The sequence below is a fragment of the Periplaneta americana genome, chromosome 3, assembly GCF_040183065.1.
Source record: "Periplaneta americana isolate PAMFEO1 chromosome 3, P.americana_PAMFEO1_priV1, whole genome shotgun sequence".
In the NCBI taxonomy this organism is placed as follows: Eukaryota; Metazoa; Arthropoda; class Insecta; order Blattodea; family Blattidae; genus Periplaneta; species Periplaneta americana.
This window is the reverse complement of record NC_091119.1, coordinates 117,237,029-117,261,689: the sequence shown is the minus strand read 5'-3', so window position 1 is coordinate 117,261,689 and position 24,661 is coordinate 117,237,029. Positions and strand designations below refer to the sequence as shown.

The window sequence follows — 24,661 nt, the reverse complement described above, 5'->3', positions numbered from 1 at the left end:
ATTTAACGAAGTTATGTCGGAATTTTTTAAAAATAATTTTGAAATGAAAAATAAAACTTGTCCTTGCATCCTGTAAATTTTATGAATTTAAATATGAATAAGTTTAATTTTCCCCCTCTTTTTAAAAGTTAAAACTACAAAGTGTGAGAACATATAAGCTTTCTAAAGATATCAAAGACATTGTAAAACAATTTCAGACATGATGCTCAAATTTGGGGGAGATGAAAAAATGTGAAATATACAAATAATTATTATCATTTGTTTTGAAATTTAATTAGCTTTTAAACTACTGAACCTTTAAACATGAAACTTAAACACATCATTATTAATATCAATAGTATTGTATTGTATTTATTAACATTCTATGGTATTCATACATTGCTTCACAGCTAGAATATGGAACAAGTCAAAAAACTTAATACTATTATAAAATCTTAATTTATAGTCATAGTCTAGATGAAATATATACAGAAGAGATTTACAATATAGTCTACTAGTACAACACAAAGTTTTAGTATCAATTTCATGAAGCGTAGTGGTATGTATACAGAAAATCAAGTCTCTACTTAGAACTTAGAAGTATATAAAATATAAACTTCATCATAGCTTCTCTTAACAAGCCCACACTCACGATGATGATCATCACAAGAACCAATCACTGAAGCTGCATGTTGATAACGGTTACTTTAAGTTTCGAAACAAATCTAATTTTTTGTTAAAAAATGTTGAACAATAATAATTTGTTACCTGATATTAGGAAAAAATACAGTCGAATACACTGTTTATTTCAACGGTTAATTCTGTGTTATTATTTCTGCTTGGTAATACTTACGACCATTTCTGTTCGATCGCGGCAGTTGAAAAATTCGAACTGAACTGAACTGAAAAAATGTGAATCATAGACAAAGAAGTGGCGATACCGTTGCAGCATGTGTTTCAATTCTCTCAAATGCAGGAGAAAAGAAACGTCACAAACATGTTCACTGCGATAGCTGACCATCTCTATGGATTTGAAATAAATATTTTTAGCTTCTGGCCTAGTCTTTTTTTTTATCAAATAAATAAATTATTTTTTTAAATACGAGGAATCTCTCTTCGAATTACCTGGGGGAGGGCAGGTCTCCCTAATAATTTTATTAGGGGGGCGAAGCCCCTGTCTCTGTAAGTTGTCAGGGCAGAAAGTGCCTTGCACCCTGAAGTAGACGCCTATGGACACATACTTATTCTTTTTTTCGTAATTAAAAAAAAAATGTGCAAGTCGACATTTTCTCAAATTTATTGTGCCGGTATATTATGTCAAAATATAATTGCTCTTAGCATATCCATCTCCTTTGAAATGCAACGATTTTTCATAATAATGGCGAATTGTCTGCTAAAAATGCGTATAATTCTCTGAAAGGTATATAATAAAGACAATTATATTGCCAGGCTATATTTATTTTCTAACGAATATTTAATATCCAAATTTTACATTAATTTTAGTCGTATTTAATAAAAAATAGACATTACAATTTATGGAAATTTATTTTTTATAATGAACCTAAACAATTGTAAGCGATAACAGAACTAAAGATAAACCGAGGTCGTAGCCCAGTGGTGTCACGAAATCAGCACGGCAACATGGATATATATATATTCATCCATGACGGCAACTTATGATTTTGAACGTATTGGAATGCCGCGTGCTCCGCTGTAAATGACTGCATATAACTGTATGACTACTCACTCAGCTATCAGGCAGAGACGTAGAAAGTGTTAGTAAGAGATTGTAGTTGTAGGGAAAATAACAATTAGCCTATAAAAATGAGACAATTGATGTTATAAGTGCCTGAGATACGTCATACACAATAATAATCAGCAGTAAATAAATTGTAATGAATTTATGTAACAACTTCTACAAAAGGCGGAAGAATAATGCATAAACATTATTTGAAAATTGAAGTATTTGTGATATATAATTATGATTTTATACTGTTTATTTATAAATTGGCAATACTTCACGTTAATTCTTTGGTGTTCGGGTAAAAGGGGATAAGTCATTTTTTTATGCAGGTGGAATTTTGTTCCCCAGATGAACACACAAGTTACATTATATAAGTGAGTGTGCAAAAATCAAAGAATACTAGTAGTTGATGTGTTTTATTTGTGTAGAAAATTATTTGCAATAAGGTCCGAAGTTCAATTTTCATTTGTCTTCAAAATCATTTTTATGATTAATCTCTCTTTACCCAAACAACACAGAATTAATATAATATTTTTCTATGGGAAAACAAGTAGGCATGTACAATCCTTGAATTATATTGTGCCATGATGTGTTGGAAGAAAGAAACAAATACAGGTACTTAAATACACATACAAACTGAAAAACAAAAAGATAATTATTTTCTAAACTTTTATTTCATTGCTCATTTATTGAAACTGCAATGTGTATAATGTCGAAATACATCATCTTAAATTACACGAGTTCATTTTTCTCACTTGAAGGACCTGCTGTAGACGTTCGACGTTTAGATTTAGATGCCATAACTTTCTCTATATCAGGTAATATTGCTTTAGCAGCAGTGCTGTAGTTGGAAAAAAAAAAATAGGGGTACTACTGAAATCATCTTGATCAGACTAGACTCCATACGGACTCGTACTGCACTTATTTTTCAAGGTTACTTCTTCAATATGCAGTCTCCTCTGTAGATCTCCTAAAGGCTGGTTCACAATAAACCTAGAACGGAAACGACAACAAGAACGAGAACGGAAATATTGTTAAAATAAATGTATTTAAATGTAAGCATTCATAATCGATTATTGAGGATGCTCACATTTAAATACCGATACATTTATTTTAACATTATTTCCGTTCTCATTCTCTTTATCGTTTCCGTTCCCGGTTTATTGTGAACCAGTCTTTACAGATCACAGACGCTATTGTACATAAGGATAAGGTAAGGACTTAAACTCTGACAATGATGGCCCAACACTTTGTAGAAACAAAAGCCTACAATTTTTTTTTACTAAAAGGTAATTTCTTTTCTAAGTGCATATATCATTCATTACTCTAATGCTCCTTCGGATTCTGAAGTTTAAATTTGAATAGAATCTATAATATGTAACAAACTCTGAATCTTTGGTGGTTTCACGTTGCTGTCAGTATATTTCCTGTTGCCTGAATGTACTTTCGCTTGTCTTCAAGATGGAAATGTTCACACAAATTTGAGATGCTTATATCACTACAGGTTAGGCCTGTACGTGTTTGTATTTACAACAATCAAATATTACAACAATCTCTTTTTTCTGACTTCCATTTTGTATCACTAATCTTAGATTCTGAATGTAAGTAGGATGTTTGTGTGGGATTGATAAGCCTTTGCTTAAGATTTTCTGTAAAACTGATCAGAGTTTATTTCAACTATCTTTGTTCTGCTGTGTAGCTCAATATCTTTTATGCCAGACATCAAAATAAAAATAAATCTTTTCCTAACATCTAATGCCCTTCATTTCCGAAGTCTATTAAAAACTAGTTCAACATAATTAATATGTTTTCGAGTCTATATTTTTTGCCGGTGCGGTAACAGCGTGTTCTTATTTTAGACAGTACGGCGTACTGGCCCGTACCGGCCCAACTACAGCACTGATTAGCAGTTGCAATCCTTAAAACTGAACATAAATGTTTGTCTATCAGTTAACTCCTTAGCCCAGATTTTCCAAGTTTCATGAAAGAAAAAAAAAAAAACTATTTGCACCCATGCGTATTGCCGAACATTTATATTACAGCATTTCTGAAACAAACTCTTATTTTATTATTTAAAATAGAAAGTAAAAACTGAAATAATTGAGGATATTGTGATGACTTCAATGCTCTTTACTCTTTACCATGAGGTCGAGTAATACACTGTATTAAATTTGTACTCCCCTATCACGTCTAGCGTAAGACTGTAGATAAGAAAGGGGTAGCAGGGGAGGGAAGGTTTAAACGCGTGCTCTTGCTGAAATGAAATTAAAGAACGGCACGTAATAGAACGGGGATGACATCGCTGTCGTAGCCTTCCAAATAGCGTAAAACTTACCCTGTTGAAATTGCTTCCTGTGTCAGAAATAATCCCAGCAGAGCAATCCGCAGAATCGTCATGGCAATTCTGCTGCAGGAAGTAGAATACCTGAAATAAATTTAATATTGCATTATTATTATTATTATTATTATTATTATTATTATTATTATTATTGTTACTACTACTACTACTACTACTACTACTATTACTATAATAATAATAATAATAATAATAATAATAATCATCATCATCACAGTCATCATTAAACTGCCTTTAATAATTGGACCTATTGACCCTTTCCGTTCTCACTTTTGTGAGATTTAAGAATTAATATTAAAGATGTACAAGAAAGCGGAACTCGTTGATTATCAAATTATGGATTATGAAATTAATAATAAGAAGATATTACAATGATTTGAACTTGTTACATATAGGGTAAAGGTTGGTAATATTGTGATATAATAAGGAACAAAGGTTATTCAGTATATGAAGAAGCTCACGGCATATCCAGTGAGGGCAGTAATCGAAGAATCGACATAATTGCATTTAAACCTCCCTCTCTTGAAGGTTACATCATAGACCCTACTGTGAAATTCGAATCGCATGAACACCAGCCAGAAGGAGTACACGAGGAAAAAAGAATATATATAAACCCTCCATCAGTTTTTATAAGGACAAATACCATCTGGAATCCATCGTCATTACAGGACTAATGATAGGAGCCCGTGGGACCATACCCCGGTTCCTAGTCGACTTCTGTAAATATTTTGGCCTGCATAAAGATACTGTATTATAAGAGATCTAACAATTGCAACACTCAAAGGATCAATAGCTATTTTCAGATATCATACATATGGACCATGCTTTAATTCGCATCTCCTTGACGTTACTTCGTTTATTATCAAGTGTTTCAATCTAATTCAAATTCTTATTTTTCACTCTAACAACAATGTATCACTAAGCCTCAAGGCATTTACTCTATTTATTGTATTATGGTACTCTTTGTCAATGGCAACCTGCAGTGGTTACAGGAAGAAATAAATAAGTAAATGTGATAGTTATTTTTGAGAATTTATTACAATTATAATGAGCGAGAGGAAGATCGGTATTTGAGTCAACGTATTAAGAGAATGTTCGTGAACAAGTTTCTGCACAAAACTGGCCCTTTTCTCGCTCAGTAAAAATATAATAATAAATTCTCAAAAAGAACTATCACAATATTACCGACGTTCACCCTATTATAAGAGTTTTTGATTATGTCTACACTATTTTACTGCTCGCTAGTTAGTAAAGTGAAACTAGTTAGATTGTAGTGACTAAAATACTACGTCCACTTACTTACTTACAAATGGCATTTAAGGACCCGAAGGTTCATTGCCGCCCTCACATAAGCCCGCCATCTGTCCCTATCCTGTGCAAGATTAATCCACTCTCTATCACCATATCCCACCTCCCTCAAATCCATTTTAATGTTATCCTCCCATCTACGAGTCGGCCTCCCCAAAGGTCTTTTTCCCTCCGGTCTCCCAACTAACACTCTATATGCATTTCTGGATTCGCCCATACGTGCTACATGCCCTGCCCATCTCAAACGTCTGGATTTAATGTTCCTAATTATGTCAGGTGAAGAATACAATGCGTGCAGTTCTGCGTTGTGTAACTTTCTCCATTCTCCTGTAACTTCATCCCGCTTAGCCCCAAATATTTTCCTAAGCACCTTATTCTCAAACACCCTTAACCTATGTTCCTCTCTCAAAGTGAGAGTCCAAGTTTCACAACCATACAGAACAACCGGTAATATAACTGTTTTATAAATTCTAACTTCCAGATTTTTTTGACAGCAGACTAGATGATAAATACTTCTCAACCGAATAATAACATGCATTTCCCATATTTATTCTGCGTTTAATTTCCTCCCGAGTGTCATTTATATTTGTTACTGTTGCTCCAAGATATTTGAATTTTTCCACCTCTTCGAATTCCAATTTTTATATTTCCATTTCGTACAATATTCTGGTCACGAGACATAATCATATACTTTGTCTTTTCGGGATTTACTTCCAAACCGATCGCTTTACGTGCTTCAAGTAAAATTTCCGTGTTTTCCCTAATCGTTTGTGGATTTTCTCCTAACATATTCATGTCATGCGCATAGACAAGAAGCTGATGTAACCCGTTCAATTCCAAACTCTCTCTGTTATCCTGAACTTTCCTAATGGCATATTCTAAATCGAAGTTAAAAAGTAAAGGTGATAGTGCATCTCCCTGCTTTAGCCCGCAGTGAATTGGAAAAGCATCAGATAGAAACTGACCTATACGGACTCTGCTGTATGTTTCACTGAGACACATTTTAATTAATCGAACTAGTTTCTTGGGAATACCAAATTCAATAAGAATATCATATAATACTTCCCTCTTAAACGAGTCATATGCCGTTTTGAAATCTATGAATAACTGATGTACTGTACCCTTATACTCCCATTTTTTCTCCATTATCTGTCGAATACAAAAAATTTGATCAATAGTCGATCTATTACGCCTAAAACCGCACTGATGATCCCCAGTGTCCACAATACATGTAACTAGCAAACTCATTCTTTCACTCAATTTTACATAAATATATACAAGTATAAAGTACTGTGATTTCGAGATTTTAACAGAAACACAGATTTCAAAATCCATAATGCCGAAAAAAAGTGTCTCCCTCCCAGCATGTCCTTTGCCTTCCTATCTTTGTCTCTGTCTTTATATAAAGCGATTTTAATGGATTTTTTTTGTTTCATATTCAGTAGGCTACAAGTTATTTTATCTATTGACTATATATCCCAATTATTCTTAGGAAGATATTAAATGGCCTTTATTTAAAATCAGCAACAAATAATAGGCCTACAGATTTACATCAAACCAAATGATACTGTTTTCTTTGTAATTTCTTGTACTATTCCTGCACAAAATAAACTGACAAATTGGAAGGGTAGTTCTCACAGGATGGAAAGGTATTGTACTTTTGCATCCCTTTGTCATAGAAGTCTGCCGTCTGGGATCGGAACCAATGTGTGACAGCAGTCTCTTTCTCTCTGTTGGTCCTACTGTATGACAAGTGTCTCAATTCTAGTGGGGAATATATTGAAAAATAGCTCAATAAATGCTGTATCTGTTTCAATAAACATTTCCATGAAATTGTGTTATCTTTCTGAAAACGGCCCCAGGGGAAACTTTTTTTTTCTGTACGCGCCTGGTATTTCTTCAGAAATATTACTTATTAACAATAGAATCAGTTTTGATTTTCATTGGGTTACAGAGATAAGTACGGATTCCTCTTTCTTAAAGCATTAATTGTCACCAATTCTAAATTCCCGCTATGCCTTAACGATTGATTTGACAATTCTGCTGATTATTTTGGCTAGAAACCAATCAATATAGTTAGGAACTAATCGAATATAAAGTGCCGGTACCTAATATTATAGGCTATTTTAATATCACTTTTATTTGTCACTTTTAAATACCGATTCTAGTGAATATAGAAATAAATATTAGTAATGGTTACAATGGTGGAATAACTGTTTTATGTGAATTTGTGTAAAATTCGTCGAATAACTCAAATGAACTATCCTGTAGGAAAATTGAGTTTAAGATATTTACACAATATGGATGTCAAAATATGAATTTGTCTTCTTGCAACGTTACTGCTAGAAAAATGGCACGTGTTTTATTTACATGTAGGGGTTCATACAAAGGGCAATTACAAATAATTCCTCAGGTTTTAAGCGGCTGCATAAGGAAAAATATAACGCTTAGAATAATATATGATACATCATAATAAATAGAAACTGTCCAAGTTTCGGACACACCTTCACAAGTGTTCGATATGACTTCCTCTCTTTACACGAGACACATCGATGTGATATTGAAGTTCGTCCCACACGCGCATTCCCGCCTGATTTGAAACGTCGAGCCACTAGGAGCGCCACATGCAAGATGTCTACCTATTATATCGTGCGAAATATTGCAAGATGTCCTCTTGTTAGTATAAAGTCTTTGTTAGCACAAACATATTGCATCCATAGTCGTCGCAAATATTTGACTTAAAATCTGATGAATCATTTGTAATTGCCCTGTAGAAACCGTATTCTAGTTATACTTGAGTAGCCCCTTGGCTTGGTTTTTCGACGACCGCACAGCGGACGGATCCTTACACATAGACTTGCTCAATGTGCGCCCTGTATATGCAATGATTGTCCAAGTCCTACAGGTGGTCTGAGTGGCATTTGTGCATCCGATGCTGATATGTGGGCCATCCTCTCTTAGTTCTAACATTCTCGAACAAGCACCTGATAAGCTCCAGATTCCGAAGCCCTAAGCTCTTCCCAAATCAGCATCGAAAACCCGTACTACCCACAAGACTTAACCCCAGTCTATTTTTAACTATTACAAATGAAAGAAGAAATGAGGGGAAGGTGAACAGTGTTGACGGAATGATAGGTAGATGAAAACGGGAGTACCCTGAGAAAACCTCTCTGCAACCTCTGCTTTGTTCGCAACGATCTAGGGTCTAGAGCAGTGGTACTCATTACGCGGCCCGTGGTCTGCATGCGGCTCTCAAAGACATTAATTATTGCGGCTCTTGAACATATTAGGCCTACTATTGCTATTCTTTTTCTGAGAATTATTTTTTTAATTTCTGTCATAATGTGCAACTGGAGAAAACTTTGGTTACTCTGCATCATGACTGCCAGTGAAGGTGTTCAACAACGTCACATATTAATTGTTTTCTTAAAAAAAAGGTAGTGTCATGTCTGGTGTGCTTATTATGTCTTGATACAATAATGGGTTATAAACGTTTTTATCTTAATATATATTACAATAGCGTGCATTCAAATTTTGATAGCAAGTATCCAAAACATTCTCAATGAAGGCTAGAAAAACTGAAAATGTTAGAAGTGTCCGTAATATCAGAACAGAAAGTAATGTGTTCCACTGTGCATAAAAATGAATTGACAACAGAAGCATCGTACCACGCAGCAGAAATTCAGCCATTTAAGGAATGCCTTCTAGCTGTCTGTGACACTTTATTTTCTAAATTACCAAATTCAAAACAGTTTACAGGTGAATTAATAAAACAATAAACCAATCTGCTCGTGTTGATATGATTTTGCAGAAGGGTAGCAGAGTTCGCCCTTCAACTTCAAAATATCAGTAATATGGAAGTGTTAGTTCTGTTACTTTATAGTGAAATAATAAAGATAATAATAATAATAATAATAATAATAATAATAGGCCAAATAATGTAATAATTAAAAATCAATAAGTTTCAAAACTGTGACATGGATTGCGGCTCTTGGCAAATTACTATTTCTCACTTTTGGCTCTCCTGCAATTATTTCTAGTGAGTACCAATGGTCTTGGCTCTAGGACTGCGTCATCAGCACACTGCACTGTCGGGCTAGCGTCTCTTATCCGCGAGCACGCTAGTGCATCCGTGGCTGGCGGGTATGCAGTATTCCAGTGACGGGGTTTCGTTAGTGCCAGAAATTACGTCAGCATTAATAGTTTAATGATGTACACAATCCCGTATGCATGCAAATAAGCATATTTTATGTAATTAATAAATACTCAGCATGTTCGTTTATAATGTCAATAACCTAAAATATAGGTCTCTGAAATTACTGAGAGGTCCAGCGAAAGAAGTGGACAAGCCACAAAATCCTGATAATCTCATTATATATATAATCTCATTATTTCACTGCGATTATTACCTTTCATCTGAGCCCAAGACTAAATAATATGAATGATCAGAACCGGAGATAGATAGATCTGAGGAAATGGTACAAACGGTTTTTCGAAAATTTCATAATTTAGTATCTGCCGAAATTAGATTACTAGAAAATATATATACATGGATCAAACTTATTTTAGAGTTAAAAGTGCCCAAAAAAATCGAAAATATCGATATGAAATCTTGATAGGTTTGAAGTGAAATGGCTCTTGTGCTAGGGCAGGCAAATGAAACAAGAAGCTTCAGTCCACATAATAATAATAATAATAATAATAATAATAATAATAATAATAATAATAATAATTAATATAAAGACTACTACGGTATTCTTTTTATTTTTCTGAATTTCAGAGTATGTCATACTAGTGTTTAATCAGTATAAATGTTATTTATGTAATAGAACTATTTTATTACATTTAAAAACTCGCGATTAACTCGAAAACTTTAAGCAATGGAAACATTTCGAAAATAAATTTGAAATCACCGCAATTTCTATGAGAATCCGCATTTCTAACAGACGAAAGTTTAGTCATTCTGCTTACGAAAGTCCGCCAGACGAAAATACTCATTAATTCGCCGTAACACGGAAACTAGTAAAGATTTTGAATAGCAACCACTTTTAAAAGCAAGTTTCATTCCTTCTAAACATTTCTCTCGCTTTGACACTCCATCTAAAGTGAAAAAATAAAAAAGTTTTCCGCTTACCAACTTTTTAGGGTGTCAATGTCTATTTTGAACAGGTCACTTCGAAGTTAGTTTTTTTCTCACTTTCCAAAAAAGATTTTGATTTCAAATTTTTTTCTATGCTTCCCTTAGACCAGTGGTCGTCAGCACTCGCTGAAATGTGCAACGGGTAGGCGGTGCCGTCCCATATACACCGTCGTACAGCAGGGAGAGATAGAGAGCATACCCGCTAGCAGCTACGCAGTGCACTATGGTGCGCTGCGTTTTCAGCGGGTAAGAGATGCTAGCCCTGCCTTAGACATTTGTCTGTGAATCCTAAAATTTACAGCATGATTGATTATCATAGGAGCTACGACATGATAATGTTTAATAGTGCGGAAAATACGTCCTTGTCTACAGCTACTGACTGTTCTCCACTGATTGCCCGCGTCAGCTTACGACTGCTTTTTCCCCTCTCCCTTCTGCATCACGGTACATGTTCCGACATATTCCTTACCCGATATCCATTTCAGCGAGTGCTGACGACCACTGCTCTAGGACAGACCTGCAGAACTGTAGCTCCTCAGAGCGACTGCCTTCGTACCCCTTCTATCCCACCCACCTTTTCTACCGGTATGGTAATAGCGTCAACTTTCAAGGTTCATTACTATATGCTACAAATTTATGTTCCGTAGGTGATGACAGGAGGAAAGTTTTGGAAAATCTAAACCAGGCTACGTGCAAAGAAATCTCAAAGAAACTACCGACAGAAAATCTAGCATAGTCGTAAACCTTGAAACAACATAACGCATTATAAGTACAATGACTTTATTACAATCCTTTTTGAAAATTACAGTGCCGCCACTGATGGACCTTCCACACTCAAAGAATGTCAACAACTCTACACAGAAGTCGATCATCCCCAATAGAAGTGGAGTGAGGCCGACGTCATATTTCCCCTACTTACGGGTTCCGCAGGCCTGCTCTAGGAGATCGAAGGGATGGAAGACCAGCGCGCCAGAGCTTGAGCCACAGACGTGGCGTAGGATTCGCTAATGAAAAGAGCTTGCAGCATCACTTGCTCCTAAGATCAGCTCACGTGAAATGTGTTGAGCCTTTTGTGGAAGGTTGACACAGTTGTACTGGTGTGATCGTTATTAAATTTTAATATGAAATGGTAAACAAATATGGCATTGCATAGGAAGTATTTACAGGTAATAAATTATGTGTTAACAAATTCGACTATTGTAGTGAATTTCAGGAAAGATTCCAGGTGATAACTAGACTTTGGATTATACCTAAAAACTGTAGTAGTAGTAGTAGTAGTAGTAGTAGTAGTAGTAGTAGTAGTAGTAGTAGTAGTAGTAGTAGTAGTAGTAGTAGTAGTAGTAGTAGTAGTAGTAGCGGCGGCGGCGGTCTTATTATTTAATTTAATGTGGTAAATTTAGATAAATATTACATAGTTTCATATTATTATAAGCACTTAAATATATTTAACAATTTAATAACTGATTTTTTTTTTTCAGAAAATTTCCAACTTAATTTAAAAAAAATTGTCTTTGCGCCAAAGCCTATTTTTCGATTTTGAGCGCCTATTTCCTAAATTTTAAATCATATTTTATGCACCTAAAATCACATTTTATTGTCCTAAAAATCCGAAGTCTAGTGATAACGTTCGAAGTCGTAAAACGATGCATAGGCTTATGAATATTCCGTGAGACAGAAAATGTTACAGATAAGAAGCTGAGAAGACGAAATGCTGTTCTGAACGAGGAAAATTTGGATGACATTTGACATCGTTTAGAAAATGTCCCTAAAAATCGCTTGTAGTCTTTTGCCCGAAAAAGATTTGTATCTTACAGTATCAGAAGATGTGATTTTGGATGTGGAAGCAGCAGTTATTGGTAAAGGGTTGAACTGAATATTTTCCAAGCTATGAGCTTACGAAATTTTACCAGACATCCCAGTAAGTTCTTTAAAATTTTTTTCAGTAGGTTTCTGTTGGAGATCAGAAGTGATATTGTCACTCTTCTAGGTCAAGGGCTAAAAAAGTCAGCTCAGAATTATTCGAAATTCAGATTTCGCAATCCCTTGAGCCCTTGAAGCAATATCTAAATTTGACCATAAAATGTATTATTATTATCATCATCATTTTCTTCTTCTTCTTCTTCAGCCTCTTATGTCGCTAAGCGCTTTGTCCATTTCATTCACTCCTCTCGATCTTGGCTCATTCTCGTAATCTCCAACTTAGCTTTCCCACGATTAATTCCAACTTTTTCTATTCTATCCTCCCATGTGTTTCTCGGCAGTCCTCTTCCTACTTTACCCTCCACCCACATTTCCGTCACTTGCTTCGCTTTCCTGTCCTCACTCATTCTATTCACATGTCCAAACCAGTTCAACTGACGCTCTTCTACCACCTCACAAATTGACTTTTTTTATTTTTCCTCTTCTCATATTCTCTCATTGCGTATCCTGTCTCTTCTAGTTTTTCCCATTATTCTTCTCAGATATTTCATATCTATAGCTTGGAATTTGCTGAGATGTTTATCCTGGAGTGGTAAGCTTTCTGTGCCGTACAACATGATGGGGACAAGAATGAAGTTGTAAAGCTGCAGTTTAGTTTTAATGCTGATTTCTCTCTTACCCAGTGGCGGCGGCTGGGTATTCGCACGATCGCAAGTGCACACCCTAAGAAACTTAGTTTTAAAAATACGTTGCTTGAGTGTTCATTTATCTGTCAAATTTCGAGCATGTGAACCAAGAAACAATTTTAAACGAATTTAAATCTGCCGCCGTTTACTCTTCCTCTGCCGCATCGCGCTGGTGTAACAGGCGTCAAGAGACAACTCCTGGTTTTGCTACAGAATGAGGGGAAGGTGCGGCGAGGAGTGAGAAGGGAGGATTGTGTTTCTTTATACGTGGAGAGGAGATCGCCAAGAGGAATGCGAATGCGCGTACGCAGCCGACTCGGCCCAGTTGCTCTCTCGCGCTCTCTCGTCTCTCCTTTTCAAACATACGGTATGGCCAAATGAACAACTTTCTTTCTTGGCGAACATCATGATATTTCATCTTTATAAAATTGCTGTAATCCTTATGTTGATGGTTTAAATAATGTATGTTTGTAATTTAGCAACTCGATGTCACGTAGTAGATGATTAAACATAAACTTTTCATTTAAATACCGGACTGTTAAAAAAAAGTTTAGAAACTCTCTGCAGACAGAAGTTTGCGATACTGTAGATCGACTCCGGTTTCTCAATCGTTTCAATTTCAAAGAGTTCGCACTTTGCAGCCAGGAGCCAGCACCATGCTGTGATATAAGTGTGAATCTTCAGTCTTGCTTTATTGTCACTGTGTATAGATATTGCAAAAATGAACCGCGTTCGAGACCTGAAAGTAGTGAATTTCTTTAATCTCACGATTGAAGGAAAGCTTAGAATAAAGGAGAGAGGTAGGCCTGTTCCAGATATTAAACTAATTCAAACAACGAAGTGCAAAGGAAAAGAAGTTAAAAGAAAATTCAATTGTAATGTCTACTCGACTTATGAGTGGATATGTGGTTGTGACGAAACTAATTTTCTCTATTGCTTCCCATGTTTACTTTTTGCGCGAGGCCAGGATGTAAGCGGTACGTGGACGAAAGTTGGTTTCGGAAATATTAGTCACTTAAAACAAAAACCTTCTAAGCATGAAAATTCCAGATGTCACTTGAATGCAGAATTGGACTTAAAAATGCTCGGTAGAAGTAACATTGCACAACAATTGGACACTGCGTTCAGAAGAAATACTGAGCAGAAAAATATGCAAATTAGTAGAAATAGGTATGTGCTATAATAAACTGTATAAAGTTTTGTGGTGCATTTGAGTTAGCTCTACGTGGCCACGACGAAAGGGACAGTTCCGCAAATCCGGGAATTTTTCGCGGATTAATAAGTAAAGCGATCGGTTGGAAGTAAATCCCGAAAAGACGAAGTATATGATTATGTCTCGTGACCAGAATATTGTACGAAATGGAAATATAAAAATTGGAGATTTATCCTTCGAAGAGGTGGAAAAATTCAAATACCTTGGAGCAACAGTAACAAATATAAATGACACTCGGGAGGAAATTAAATGCAGAATAAATATGGGAAATGCGTGTTATTATTCGCTTGAGAAGCTCTTATCATCCAGTCTGCTGTCCAAAAATCTGAAAGTTAGAATTTATAAAACAGTTATATTACCGGTTCTTCTGTATGGTTGTGAAACTTGGACTCTCACTCTGAGAGAGGAACATAAGTTAAGGGTGTTTGAGAATAAGGTGCTTAGGAAAATATTTGGGGCTAAGCGGGATGAAGTTACAGGAGAATGGAGAAAGTTACACAACACAGAACTGCACGCATTGTATTCTTCACCTGACATAATTAGGAACTTAAAATCCAGACGTTTGAGATGGGCAGGGCATGTAGCACGTATGGGCGAATCCAGAAATGCATATAGAGTGTTAGTTGGGCGACCGGAGGGAAAAAGACCTTTAGGGAGGCCGAGACGTAGATGGGAGGATAATATTAAAATGGATTTGAGGGAGGTGGGGTGTGATGATAGAGACTGGATTAATCTTGCACAGGATAGGGACCGCTGGCGGGCTTATGTGTGGGCGGCAATGAACCTTCGGGTTCCTTAAAAGCCATTTGTAAGTAAGTAAGTAAGTAATAGACTTTACAGCTGAGTTGGATTCCGCACTTAAAGAGCACATGAAAGAAGCAACTGTGTTTAAGGGCACTTCAAAAGTCATACAAAATGACCTGTTACAGTGCATGTTGGAGGTGTACCATGAGAAGGTGAAGGAAGAAATAGGAAAAGCAGACTATGTATCAGTCATAGCAGATGAAACTACGGGCGTATCATCCCTAACACAAACGGTGATAGTGTTGCGTTATCTTTCATCCAATGGGAAGCCTGTGGAACGATTTTGATCTTTTGTGAACCCAAATAATTGTAATGCGGTGTCTGTCAGACTGTGTTAAAGATGTTTTGTCGCAAGTAATCCATGACAAAAACAAGCTAATTTCACAAAGCTATGACGGAGCTAGCGTTATGAGCGGCGGAAATGCTGGTGTTCACGTTTTAATCAGGCAGGACTATCCTTACGCGCATTACGTCCGCTGCTATGCTCATAAACTGAATTTAATTATGGCGCAAGCCACTAGTCAAAATACTCAAGTGAGGATCTTTTTTTCTGATATTAATGAAATTCCAGCTTTTTTTTCCAACTCACCACAACGTGTACGATTACTTGATGACATCGTAGGCAAGAGATTTCCTGGTATTTCAAACATAAGGTGGAACTTCAAATCAAGATTGGTCTAAACTGTATATGAGCATAGGGAATCTCTGATAAACTGTCTTGAAGAAATACAAGAACAAAGCAAGCAAATGAGTACAATTACTCAAGCAAGAGGACTTCTTCTTCGAATCCAGCAGCCATTCTTTCTCTTTTGGTTGAAAGTGTTTCATCTGATAATGCCTCATGTGGATATTCTGTATAACCAACTGCAGAAAAGGCAAATAGACTCTGTTTCAGCGAATAAAGCAGTCACAAATTTTCAGCACAACATCCAACAGGTCAGAGATAGCATTGGTACGATCAACGAAAATCCACCATCAGAAAAGAAACGGAAAGTGGAAACGTCCGATACGAGGAAAGTTGCTGCGAAAGAAATATGTGACACTGTCATTACTCAAGCTGTAGATCGGTTTACCGGGCATCTCACGGCATCTAAGCTTTTCGTTACAGAGAAATTCAACAAATACAACAAGGAGTTTCCAGAAATGTTGTTAAACGAAATCCACAAAGCCTATCCATTCATTAATGTACCTAGACTCCGAACAGAGTTAGAAATCATTTACATGCGTCAAGACTTTAGTAACACCTCCAGTGCAAGTGTTTTATTGAAATTTATTATTGAAAACAATTTGGAGCGTACATTCAGCGAAAGTGTGAAACTTTTGAAGGTTCAAGTGACAATACCCATGACTACCAGTGAAGCGGAAAGATGTTTCTCTACATTAAAACGTGTGAAAACATTTCTACGTAGCACCATGGGGGAAGACAGACTAACAGCTTTGGCAATGTTGTCCATTGAAAAGCAAGTGATTAGTGACATGTGTGACTTCAACGAGAGGGTAATCGATAGATTCGCTCAGAGAAAGGAGAGAAGAATGGATTTTCTACCCCGCCATACTAATATAAACGTAGTTAATTATTAATTACATTTAAATACCAAAGTTTATGTTTGTTTTAGGCCTATTACTTGTTTCCTAACTGCACACCCATTGACAAATGTCACCAGCCGCCACTGCTCTTACCCACTAATGTGTTGCTCATTTGATAATTTGCTGAGGCTGCCTTCTTGTCCGATTCATTACTTCCTGTTCTATTCTCTCATCACTGCTTAATATTATAATGCCTAGATATTCATATGCTTAAACTCTCTCTAATTGCTTTCCACACATTTTATATTTAGATCTTCATTTTGCTTGTTCTCTTTAGTACCCACATTACTTTACTCTCTTCGTTATTAATCTTCATATCTTTTCTTTTTTACTCTTCATTCCACTCCTCCACTGGCTGATGGAGCCTTTCGGGTGTGTCTGATGTTAAAAAGATTTCATCAGCATATAACAGAACTTGAAGATTTATTATTATTATTATTATTATTATTATTATTATTATTATTATTATTATTATTATTATGCAATATGAAGCGTATAGTAAGGAATAATTTCAGTTTACTGGAATGTGGAACAAATAGTCAATTGTAACAGTACTCCGCTCTTCTTTATACTTATCGAATTGTTCTGAATGGCAGGAAGAATAGATTACATTGTTTTACAATGTTGAGAAATTTGTGGTATAAGCTTCTTGCAAGATTGTTAAATTCTGTAAAAAGAGATCTTTCATTCCATTCTACATTGAATGTTGGAGTCGAAGGTCTGGTACGTTTTGAAGAGTAGCACGGCTCCGCCATTCTGCAGCAGCCAACTTGTCATACGTCACTACACTACACATATTATGAGCTGATGTCATTGAACACTGAACTTTGCACCGAACCTTGCTCAGCAGCGCACAGGACGGATGAAACCAAAGTTGACAATGATTGCTCTATTTGTACAAGAGCAGTCACAATATAAGGAACAGTTCCTGAAATGTAATGACAATCACGACGATCAACCCACCCTGTAGCATACAATGATTTCAGTTGTGTCTTTCGGTGGAGAGAGTGTGTCAGCTTCAGAAATGACAGTGTTGAGTATAGCCACATTAATTATTGAGCGATACTGACAAAATGTAGAAACTGAGAGCAGTACTCCCATCACGTTCCTTATGTATGGCACATCGAAGGAATAAAAGAAATGCACAATTTCATAGAAATAAATGTCACAATAGGTTAGGTTGGATTATCGAGGGGACATGCATTCCTACTGATTGCAACCTCCAACACTCCATTAAGTTCGTAAATAGAGTAGTGGACTGTGTAGTGTATACGTTGTTGTAGAATATTTTTGGAGAGAAAGCATGCTTTTTCCGCTGTTGTCCAACAGATTACTCATTTCTTAATTTGGGTCAGCAAATGGTATTTTACCTGTTTATAATTTTTAGTTTGTGACTGCTCTTGTAGAACTAGAAAATGACCGTGATGCTGACATTGCAAGCAAAGATGGATTTTTCAGTTCTGCGCTCACACGAAGTGATTTTATGGTTTCATTAGAACTTGTTCATTGCTTCTCCTACACACTGCAATTAAGCAAGAACCTGCAAAGTCCAAAAGAGGATCTTTCAGCTGCTGCCTCAAATGTTGAAATAGTATTAACATTTTAATGGACATGAGAAGCAGTGCTGAAAATGTTTTTAAGTTTTTTTTTTGTCAATGGTTCCCAATGAGCCACTTCAGTATCAACTGTTGTAGCCATACCAAGAATATATACCGTAGCTGAAAAATCAGTCGAGTGAGTGTCAGTAGATAAGAAATGATGGGGAGAGACAGGCTCCCACAGGCTCCCCATTAGATAACACATGATGGGGAGAGACAGGCTCCCACAGGCTCCCCATCAGATAACAAATGATGGGGAGAGACAGGCTCCCACAGGCTCCCATGTGACGTCATAGTGGGCGTGGCCAAAGTATTCCGTCATAGTGGGCGTGGCCAAAGTATGGCGTCATGGAGGGGGCGGGGCTTAAAGTGTGACGTCACGGAGGGGGCTTAAATTATGACGTAGGAAAGGGGCGTAACTTAAATTACGTCATAAGAGTTCAAGGTTAAAGTGTGACGTCATGCGGGTATGTAATGGCATGACAAGTTCATACATGTTTATCTCCTCAATGTGGAAATTATGACGTAGGAAAGGGGCGTAACGTCATAAATGGCAATCTAAGAGTTCAAGGTTAAAGTATGACGTGCAGGTATGTAATGGCATGACAAGTTCATACATGTTTATCTCCTGAATGTCTGCTATGTGTGCAAATATAATGCTGAGTCATATCCGGCAATTATTCTCAGGTGAAAGACACAAGTTCATACATGTTTGAAAACTGCTATGTGTGCAAATATTATGCAAGGTCACATCCGGCGAGTGTCCAAGAATTAATCTATCACACTTAAACACATACATTCTTTTTCTTAAGATTCTAATGTAATGGTAATTTAATTGATTGGGGAATGGGTGTTGGAATGTGGGACATAAATGGCTGTATAAAAAATTAATCTAGCACACTTGTTGTGGCTGAAGTTGGAAATGGGGGAGGGGGGTTATAATTTGAAATACACACGGCATAACTTAAAGTGTGACGTCATTCACAAGTGCAGGTTGAGGCGTAACGTAATAATTTGAATTACATATGTTCATACAAGTTTGTATAGTTGAAATACACAAGTTCATACATGTCTGAGATTTCATCTACACAATGATATGCAAATATTATGCAATCTCACATCCGGTGATGCAATTGCTGAGTAATAATAAAAGCATATTTTTGAAGCAACGTGTCATATTACACAAATATTGCATGATGCAAATAATATGCAAGCTGTTAATTCACATCCGGTGAAGACGCAAGTGCTGAATAATGGCCAGCTGTCCAATGGATGTCCTGAAACTGGTTGTACTTTAAGCCAATTGTTGAGTAATTGATAAAAAATATTAAGATTCTAATGTACTGGTAATTGAATTGATAAATAGTAATGGGAAATGGAAATTGGAATGCGGGAATTATTGATGGAGTAAATGGTTGTACTTTAAGCCAATTTATAACAAAATTAATCTAGCACACTTGTAAATTAAACACATACATTCTTCTCATATTATTCCAATGTAATACATTTTGAGTGGTTAGTTTAGCGTATTTAATTTAAGCCATACATTATTACCACGTGTTATATTACACAAATATTGCATGATGCAAATAATATGCAAGCTGTTAATTCACATCCGGTGAAGACGCAAGTGCTGAATAATGGCCACATTATTATTATTATTATTATTATTATTATTATTATTATTATTATTATTATTATTATTATTATTATGGTTCCAATTTAATACATTTTGAAGTAACATTTATTGGATTGATTAATAATTTAATACATTTTGAAGTATCATTTATTGGATTTATTTTAAGCCATATATTATTACCGAAGCACTTCGTAATATAGTAATTGCTTCTTGTTCTTCTCATTATTATTATTATTCGTCATAAAGAAGATTAAAGTGTGACGTTATAAATTTGTAATTGAAGTTGGAAATGGGTGAGGGCTGTTTATAATTTGAAATACATACGGCATAAATTAAAGTGTGATGTTATAAATTTGTAATTGAAGTTGGAAATGGGGGGGGGGGAAATTTGATAAAATTCTAATGTAATATTAATTTAATTGATAAATAGTAATGGGTAAGGGAAATTTGCAAGTGTTAATTGAAATTGGAATGGAGGAATTATTGATGGCGTAAATGGTTGTACTCTAAGACAATTGATAAAAAAATTAATCTAGCACACTTGTAAATTAAACACATATATTCTTCTCATATTATTATTATTATTATTATTATTATTCCAGTGTAATACATTTTGAAGTAAAATTGAGTGGTTTGTTTAGCGTATTTAATAAATTATTACCAACATTCAGAATGTGACATTATTATTTCGTAATACAGTAATTGTAGCAGATAAATCAATGTAGATGTATATGTTGAAGTGTGCAGATATTATGCAAGCTTGCTGAATCACTTCCGGCGACGATGCAATTGCTGAGTAATGATAAAAATATGTTTTTGAAGCACCTGGAACGTGTTATATTACACAAATATTGCATGATGCAAATAATATGCAAGCTGTTAATTGACATCCGGCGTCTCATGTTACACAAATATTGTATTGATTACAAGTAAATAATAGCTATCTGCTATGTGTGCAAATATTATGCAATGTCACATCCGACGATGAAATTGCTGAGTAATGATAAAAAACATGTTTTTGATAATGACCTTGGAGGTAATATGGCTGGATGATGAGGTGAATTATTTAGAAGTGTAATGAAAGAAGTATTGCAGTTTGGAATAATTGACATTGAACAAGTTTAGACAGCAGTGGGAGGGGGGGCAAGATGATGAATAATTCGCTCGAATTTATACAACTATTACACTATCACATATTTTATAAAAGATCTTTGTCAAAAAAAAAAATTGGTAGTGTAATAGGAGCCATAGCGTTAATAATGTCTCACAATATTTATTTTTAATTTTAATTTAGATGATACTGCATCTCCAGTCTCGGTTTGAGCTGAAGAAGAAGAAGAAAACGCACAATTTAAATGCTCTGAGTGTAAAAAACAGTGACCATGATGAAGCGTGGTGAATGTTAAGCTTGATTATGAAGAATGTTCGAATTGTAATAAATGTTCCTTTTGGAAATAGTTTTGCACTGTAATTTCTTCCATGTCTTAACCATCCATTTCCATCCCACATAATCAAAGGGTTGGGTTCGTTTAGAGAATTAACCTATAACACTTTCCTTTCAAATATTAGTAATCCTTTTCCAATATTAAGAATTGGTATATAGGTTTTCAAATATTAATAATCCTTAAGAATTTGTGTATAAGTTGAGATTATTCTAAACATATATGTTACCAGAATATAACATAATTCCAGTGGTAGCTTATTGATTTGGGAGTGGTGGATTTGAAATGTTTGTATGATAAAACCTGAGGATGATTGAGAGAATGTCAATGATTAAACTGAATCTAGTCATTGGGGATGGGGATGTGCTTGGTAAAAGAAAATAGTAACAACATAAAATTATGCGTATATATTTATTCATAAAAAGAAATACAATGCACTGAGTATTGAAATATATTTTCAGTTAGTGAATCCCAATTGTGATAATGTTTTCACCAAAATTGAGGAAGTAATACATTTTGAGTGGATTGTTTAGTGTATTTAATTTAAGCCATACATTATTACCCACATTAAATTCATCAGAATGTGACATTATTATTATTAGCCATATATTATTAGCGAAAGTATGATTTAGAGCAGTTCGTAATATCCACTTAAATTCGAGAGTAGTATAATATTATACTGTATTAAGTGGATCATAAAGAAAGTGAAATTCTAAAGAAAGAGATTGAGTATGACATAAGTTGGAATTTATATTGATGCTATGTGCTGCAAGCCTGCATTAACATCCCGTGATTGTTTGACGACTACCTGCGATGTATTATATTACACAAATACCGTATGCACATAATAGCTATCTACTATTTTCAACAAATATTATTCTAGCTTGCAATACAGCATGACGTTGCAATAACGCAACAGCATGTCGTTGTAACGTATATGTCGCAAGATTACGCATCATGCTGTTGTGTTATTGCAACGATATGCTGTTGCGTTATTGCAACGACGTGCTGTTGCGTTATTGCAACGACATGCTGTTGCGTTATTGCAACGACATGCTGTTGCGTTATTGCAACGACATGCTATTGCGTTATTGCAACGTCATGCTGTTGCGTTATTGCAACGACATGCTGTTGCGTTATTGCAACGACATGCTGTTGCGTTATTGCAACGACATGCTGTTGCGTTATTGCAACGACATGCTGTTGCGTTATTGCAGCGACATGCTGTTGCGTTATTGCAACGACATGCTGTTGCGTTGTTGCAACGACATGCTGTTGCATTATTGCAACGACATGCTGTTGCGTTATTGCAAAGACATGCTGTTGCGTTATTGCAACGACATGCTGTTGCGTTATTGCAACGTCATGCTGTTGCGTTATTGCAACGACATGCTGTTGCGTTATTGAAACGACATGCTGTTGCGTTATTGCAACGACATGCTGTTGCGTTATTGCAACGACATGCTATTGCGTTATTGCAACGTCATGCTGTTGCGTTATTGCAACGACATGCTGTTGCGTTATTGCAACGACATGCTGTTGCTTTATTGCAACGTCATGCTGTTGCGTTATTGCAACGTCATGCTGTTGCGTTATTGCAACGACATGCTGTTGCGTTATTGCAACGACATGCTGTTGCGTTATTGCAACGTCATGCTGTTGCGTTATTGCAACGACATGCTGTTGCGTTATTGCAGCGACGTGCTGTTGCGTTATTGCAACGACGTGCTGTTGCGTTATTGCAACGACGTGCTGTTGCGTTATTGCAACGACGTGCTGTTGCGTTATTGCAACGACGTGCTGTTGCGTTATTGCAGCGACCTGCTGTTGCGTTATTGCAGCGACCTGCTGTTGCGTTATTGCAACGACGTGCTGTTGCGTTATTGCAACGACGTGCTGTTGCGTTATTGCAACGTCATGCTGTTGCGTTATTGCAACGACATGCTGTTGCTTTATTGCAACGTCATGCTGTTGCGTTATTGCAACGACATGCTGTTGCGTTATTGCAACGTCATGCTGTTGCGTTATTGCAACGACATGCTGTTGCGTTATTGCAACGTCATGCTGTTGCGTTATTGCAACGACATGCTGTTGCGTTATTGCAACGACGTGCTGTTGCGTTATTGCAGCGATGTGCTGTTGCGTTATTGCAACGACGTGCTGTTGCGTTATTGCAACGACGTGCTGTTGCGTTATTGCAACGACGTGCTGTTGCGTTATTGCAGCGACGTGCTGTTGCGTTATTGCAGCGACCTGCTGTTGCGTTATTGCAACGACATGCTGTTGCGTTATTGCAACGACGTGCTGTTGCGTTATTGCAACGTCATGCTGTTGCGTTATTGCAACGACATGCTGTTGCGTTATTGCAACGACATGCTGTTGCGTTATTGCAACGACATGCTGTTGCGTTATTGCAACGACATGCTGTTGCGTTATTGCAACGTCATGCTGTTGCGTTATTGCAACGACATGCTGTTGCGTTATTGCAACGATATGCTGTTGCGTTATTGCAACGACATGCTGTTGCGTTATTGCAACGACATGCTGTTGCGTTATTGCAACGACATGCTGTTGCGTTATTGCAACGACATGCTGTTGCGTTATTGCAACGACATGCTGTTGCGTTATTGCAGCGACATGCTGTTGCGTTTTGCAACGACATGCTGTTGCGTTATTGCAGCGACATGCTGTTGCGTTATTGCAACGACATGCTGTTGCGTTATTGCAACGACATGCTGTTGCGTTATTGCAACGACATGCTGTTGCATTATTGCAACGACATGCTGTTGCGTTATTGCAAAGACATGCTGTTGCGTTATTGCATCGACATGCTGTTGCGTTATTGCAACATCATGCTGTTGCGTTATTGCAACGACATGCTGTTGCGTTATTGCAACGACATGCTGTTGCGTTATTGCAACGACATGCTGTTGCGTTATTGCAACGACATGCTGTTGCGTTATTGCAAAGACATGCTGTTGCGTTATTGGAACGACATGCTGTTGCGTTATTGCAACGACATGCTGTTGCGTTATTGCAACGTCATGCTGTATTGCAAGCTAGAATAATATTTGTTGAAAATAGTAGATAGCTATTATGTGCATACGGTATTTGTGTAATATAATACATCGCAGGTGGTCGTCAAACAATCACGGGATGTTAATGCAGGCTTGCAGCACATAGCATCAATATAAATTCCAACTTATGTCATACTCAATCTCTTTCTTTAGAATTTCACTTTCTTT

General features: G+C 36.3%; 1 protein-coding gene across 3 annotated transcripts in view; it reads right to left on the bottom strand.

Moving 5' to 3' along the window:
• LOC138696416 (CD109 antigen-like) overlaps positions 1 to 24,661 on the bottom strand; it is a 225,562-nt gene that overhangs the window by 139,438 nt on the left and 61,463 nt on the right. For all 3 annotated transcript variants that reach the window (XM_069821379.1, XM_069821380.1, XM_069821378.1), the window contains exon 2: positions 4,059 to 4,148. In XM_069821379.1, coding sequence (XP_069677480.1) covers positions 4,059 to 4,120 — 62 coding nt within the window. In that variant the 5' untranslated portion in view covers positions 4,121 to 4,148. The remainder of the gene's footprint in view (positions 1 to 4,058; positions 4,149 to 24,661) is intronic.